The sequence below is a fragment of the Penaeus monodon genome, chromosome 5 (genome assembly GCF_015228065.2).
Source record: "Penaeus monodon isolate SGIC_2016 chromosome 5, NSTDA_Pmon_1, whole genome shotgun sequence".
NCBI lineage: Eukaryota > Metazoa > Arthropoda > Malacostraca > Decapoda > Penaeidae > Penaeus > Penaeus monodon.
The window spans coordinates 23,486,140-23,492,277 of NC_051390.1; the positions used below are offsets into that span (position 1 = coordinate 23,486,140).

General features: G+C 38.7%; 1 protein-coding gene across 1 annotated transcript in view; it reads right to left on the reverse strand.

The window, feature by feature from the left end:
- The window catches only part of LOC119573125, an 18,560-nt gene extending 12,696 nt beyond the window's left edge, over window positions 1-5,864 (reverse strand). The window contains exons 1-3 of the mRNA XM_037920166.1: window positions 4,185-5,864; window positions 3,997-4,010; window positions 3,696-3,840 (exon numbers count right to left, since the gene is read on the reverse strand). Coding sequence (XP_037776094.1) covers window positions 4,203-5,855 — 1,653 coding nt within the window. The 5' untranslated portion in view covers window positions 5,856-5,864 and the 3' untranslated portion in view covers window positions 3,696-3,840; window positions 3,997-4,010; window positions 4,185-4,202. The remainder of the gene's footprint in view (window positions 1-3,695; window positions 3,841-3,996; window positions 4,011-4,184) is intronic.
- Window positions 5,865-6,138: the final 274 nt, after the last annotated feature.

Sequence of the window (6,138 nt, forward strand, 5' to 3'; positions counted from 1 at the left end):
GAAGGAGTGGCAGACCAAGGCTGAAGACTGCGACCGTCGTGCTGCAGTACAGGCCAAGGACAAGAAGACCGCTATGACACTCGTGCCCACACACTTTCCAAGTTAGAAGTTGGGGCGCATGTGCGAATCCAGGATCCCACATCCAAGCGTTGGGATAAGGTTGCCACTGTCATGGGTATTGGCAAATCTCGTGATTATCACATCAGGCTTCCAAGTGGCCGTATACGTGGCGCAATCGACGCTTCTTGCGCCCTACACAGCTCATGATTGGACACTCAACTGATTTGGAAGAACAGATGTCAGATGATGCACCTGGATCTTCCGCCCCATCTGTGCCTGTTGAACCTCGACGTTCGGAACGTATCACATTGAAGTCCGTTCAAGACTCCCGCTAGTGAACGTAAAGGGGGGAGGGAGATGTGGGTTGTGATAATAAAGTGAGTTGTGATACTTATGTGAGTTGTGAGCGCCATATGTGATGCCGCCATGTACGGGATATGATGACAATATTATCGTACCTGTATTGTGATAATTATATGATTATATTATATATATACTGCCTTTTGTGTGATATGTTACACCATGTGAAATATAGAAGATTATGTTTAGCTTATATTGTTGTGTAGCATATCACCTATGTAAAAGAGTGAGATTCTCTGTACATTTATAAGAGTACAATATTTTATCTTGTGTCTGTAGTCACACGTCTGGCAGTAGCGCTCTCGGGCATGGCCGACGCGTGACGCACAGGACTGTGAAGAGCTCCCTTTTATTTTTGTCAGAGCTGATCACAATGAACCACTTAATTTTATTGGTGTTTTTCTCCTAACCATCGTAAGAAACACCAACAAACATATTACGAACACGACACAGTGAGTATACAACCAATATAATATATAATAATATATATATTATGATATAATATACAATATATATATATATATATTATATATTATATTTATATAATACTATATATATATATATATATATAATAAATATATATATATATATATATATATATATATATATATATATATATATATATATATATATATATATAAAAACATATATATATATATATATACATATATATATATATAATATACATATATATAATATATACATATATATATATACATATATATATATATTATATATATATACATATTATATAGTCGAGTTAGTGAAACATGGATGAATACCCCCGTAGGGTTTTATGCCAGTTGAAATGTCAACGTCAACATAAATTTCAACGTCAGCTTTGACGCAAATTTCATGCTTTGGTTTACTTGTTAGTAGTAGTTATTGTAGCGTTCAGACACTAATGGTGGTACTCGATCGCCAGCGGCGGCGCCAAGAGACAGTCTGCTACATGCTATTGAAACATTATGGAAGTTCCCGTAGACTTTCACACCAACCGATTAACCCAACTTTGTTATTTCAAGGGCATCCAGGAGTGGAAATTGCTGTAAAATTTCTTTATAAACGTTGGGCCTTTGCCCTAACCCAAAAAGGAAGCCCTGTTGCTAAATGGAAGTCACAGGGAAAGTCTGTACAGTCAAGAGTTAGTGACTTTTATACCAACAAATTCTTTACAGTATAACAAAGAAAGAAGTTATAATCAAAGTAGATCGTCAGAGGTCAGTGGTAGTTAACAGTGCCAAAACTTATAATTCGTTTTGTTGCAAGGGCAGGCTGTGTAAGAACTGGAGAAACTTTCATGGCAACCAATTGGCCCAACCTTACCCTATGATTTTATTACAAATGGGCGTCAACGAGCTAGAAATTAGTTTAAAAATTGATATAATTTTCCGTAATCTTTAACAGAATAGTGTCAACAGACTTGTTTGTATAGTCCGACAACAGAGTGTCATTGAGGCAGCTTAATGTGTTAAACAGGTGTTACTTTAGACTTTCACACCAATTAATTAGACTCGTATCATGTTTGGAATACAGAAATCGCAGAATTTCTCTTACTGAATGTTACCGTACCGCTAACTTTCACGATTACACCTTTACAACCACACTGCAGTGTCAAAGACTTCTTGACGCAGAGCATTTTTTCTTTTACAGCGGAAGAAATTTATTCGATGTTAGTGATTGCCATAAACCTTTACAAAAATTTCTATTTGAATTAAGAGATACACAGTCTATATGCTACATTCTGTAAATAAATGTTAAGAAAGTTGTCCGATATACTTTAGTATGGTATCCGTTCAATTAAGGTTAGAAGTTCTTCGAAGTTCTAGAGGTCAGCCCAGTCTTCGGGTGTTGTGTGGTCTTTGTCCATAGTGCATTATTTTTTTAAAAGATTATTTGGAAGTTGAAGGAAATCTATTCAAAGTGAATGTTAAATCAAATCACTCGGTACTGTGTGGTCATATAATGCAAGACTGAAAATAAAAATATAACGAACAAATATATTAGTTTCTCTATAATTATTCTTAATATAGTTATTAAGGAACCCGCATTAAATTCTAAAATACTACATCCGTAACGGTCAACAGTTCGCTTGTCCTCAGATTACCTGCAGATCACCCGAGTCTCCCGAAGCAGTGCTCTTCGTGTCCGCTCATTCTATAAAAGGCCTGAACACAATGGTATGTGACTAATTAATATCTCGCAATGTCACTCATGCGCTTTAATAATAACTCAGCAATAGGCCCCTGCCAACATGTGTTAAGGTTCATTATGTGTGAAGGGCCGATCGAAACATTTGTAAATCAAGAAATGTAAAACTTCGGTATTATGGTGAAGTGTATATAAGCAAGCAGTAATGTGCAGATGTTAACAGTGAACTTCTATAATAGCAAAAATATTTTGAAGAATGTTCTTTGCGACAAATGTAGATGCATTTGATGGGTTACGAATCCGGTTAAATACATCTCTTGTGCTGTAACGATAATCTCATCGATACTTTATATCCAAAGACATTCTATATATCGCGTCGTGGTAAACGAAGTATTGACTATTACAGTGCGGTAGGTTGCAAAGAATTATGATAAATATATTCCCAATATTTAATTCTTACACAGTTAATTTCAATCCAGCATTTTCGACACATCTTTTCAATATCATGGTCGTTTAATGGTTAAAAGTGTTTTGTTGTGGTATCGAAAAAAATATTAGACAGATGTGGTTATCCAACGCATACATAATAGGAGCAGTCTATGCCATCAATAGTTTGTTGGAAATTAATTACGTTATCATTGAAGTATGTGCAGGTTAAGAATTAGCAAGCTTTGGATGTTCACTTAGACTTTCACACAAAGTAATTATTCCGATATTGCCACTGACAGAACGAAGCTGTAAAATCTATTACTGGAATAGGACGTCATCGAGGTAGTCAGTTAATGAAACGTGGGTGTGTATTCCCGTAGAGTTTCATACAAAATTGATTATCTAAATATTACGGTTTACAGTATGAAAATGTATAGGCAAGAGTGGGTGATACATTGATATCTAATTCTGTAAGCTATTGCTGTTTACAGAACCGAAACCTAAAATTTGCTTATAACTGGAAATATGACGTTGCAAAGTTCGATGTTTACAGTAGGGTTTGTCGAACAAAGGCGAATATTCGCTTGGACTTCCAAACTAACCTATCAGCTCCGTAACTCAAAATTAAGTCCTTTCTATACGTTACGATCACCTACATCTTAGTCTAAATCATTTTGTAACGCATAATAACTAACCTTCGGGTTTGGGGATAACCTGGTCGCCTTGTAATCTTGGAGTATCTTTTTCCTTGGCGTGTTCCATCTCTCCAAGCCGTCGTACGTCCTCATTCATCAACTCTGTGCTGGCTTCCTCTTTCGGTGCTGGAGCTTGCGTTTTGTCCTGAGGAGATTAAGATACTATACTTCTAGATTTGAAATTGCTTATGCTTATCTTAATTGATTATGAATTAGTTATTCTGAAATAACTTGTACAGTATATCAGCTATGTTCAGAAATATTTGTAATCACTGTTTTTTGGAACCTCCAGGATTTTCACCTCATTATCACGACCTGCAGGGGCGATGGCAAGGTAAAATTAGCTATCTTTATTTTCGCAACAGCAACAGAATCTTAATTCAACTTCAGGTACCTCATTTTAACCTCACGGCGTCTTTCTTTAATATCAAGACCTAAAATTGATTTGGCGCCATTTAGCACTTTTAGAATTCAATCACAATATCTTACCGGATGGCGATATAAACATCATTTCCATAAACTCGACAGCCTTGCTGCCTCCTCTGCGCTGTATCGTTTCCTTGACTTCTGTATGAGGTCCAACGTTTTCTGTCTTAATACCTCCAGCAAAAGTTCATCTTCAACATAACTTCTTTCCTCTGATCTAGAATGGCTTTCATCCTCATTACCTTCTGTAATTCCAGAAACAATTTTTCTTGAATCATCCAAATGCACACCTTCTCTTCCAGTTAGAGTGGGATGCATTTCTTTTCTTTCGCTCTCCGTTTCCAGGTGGCCGGACTTCCCATCCTCCTCCTCTAATGAAACGATCTGAATAATCTGCCCATTTGTATTAAACCTATTTTCCGCGGGGGTAGAAACGGCCATGTCTTCCGGCTGAACTAACGCTAAAACGGGATTTTCTGTCACCAATCCCTTATTTGACTCCGCGGCCATTAGTTTTAAAAGTTCCAACGCGTCACGGCCGTTTCCTGAAGCTGCCATGTCTGCAAACATTTCTCCAATGCGCTCGACATCGCCTTCGCTGTTATTCTCTGTTCTCAGACTCCGAGTTTCTTCCTTTTCGACGGGAGGTCCTATCGATTCATTTTTATTCTCCTTGCTCAGATTCCTCAGTTCTTCCTCTTCCAAGAGACCCTCATCTAATTCGCCTTTATTCACCATGTCCATAGTCCGAAATTCCTTTTCCTCATGAATAAGAGTTCTTACTTGGCTGTCTTTAATTTCCATGTTCGCATTCACTGGTTCCTGCTCCTCTTCCGCGGGACTTTCTCCAAGTTTCGGGGTACCTTCCTTCATCCTGGCACTACGGTCGTCCTCGCCTTCATCTACCCCATGCTGGTTTATTTTTGCGGCTTCTTTGTCTTGCTTGGTTTTCAGCAGCTCAGCCAGAACCTCTGGAACAATTTCGTCTTCTGACAGTACAAGTCTTTCCAAAATCTGGGGATCCTCGAGATAAAGAACTTTTCTGAGATTTTCCAACGTTTCCTCAGATATCTCATCCGTCCAGTCCTCATTTCTTATGTTAGAAGCTTCAACCAAAGCCTCTTGTATTTCTACATTATCCATAAGGGCAAACATTTCTCGGAGTTCCTCTAAGTGGTCCATCAGGTCTATGTTCGTGTCTTCTGGCAAACTGACTTCCGTCAGAGGGACGTCATACTCTTGTCCTTGTGCGTCGAAATGTTCCGTCCTTCGAGTATCACTTCTTTTCCACAATCGTCTTTCGTGTGATGCGTACTGACTTGCCTGCATTCCTGCTTTCTCTTTCTCCCATTCGTCTTTCAGTGCATCTAATCTCTCCTTTGTTCTCTCTATCATTTTCTGAGTCTCTATGTCGCTTCTTCTCGCTTTTACATCTGTTAATTCCTGTTGCAATCGCCTCGACCTCATATACTGCCTTCTTGCCTCGTACTTCTCAAATAAGAACTTCTCCTGCCCAGCGTCCTGGTGCTTAACATAGCCGGTCGTTGGCTCTGTTTGTTGATGAGGCTGTTTGTTGTCTCTGTGTAGCCCGTGTGGGTGGTGATGCTGGTGTTGTTCCTGACGGGTTCCATGCTTTACGTGCTGGTAGCGATGTTGATCTCCTTGTATCTTTTGCAGCATCGCCAGGAGGATTAGGATGGACCCACCGAGGTACAGACTGCTGCCAAGAACCATCTTATCTGCGGGAGAAATACAATGGGATGCAACGTACGTGTGTGTTGTAGGAAACATTGCGGTTAAAGAAAACTTGCTAATTATTTTTATAACTTGGCGAGAACATATATAAAACAATATGATTACTGATCGGCGTAAATCTGTAATTAGTAATGGTAAAATCTATCCCATGTGGAATATCATGTCGCAAAAAGATTGGCAGAATGTATCAGCACTGCCATGTTACACCATAACTTAAACAAAATAAAACGTGGCACCAGTTGTGGTCAAGAAGGGTTCGGTC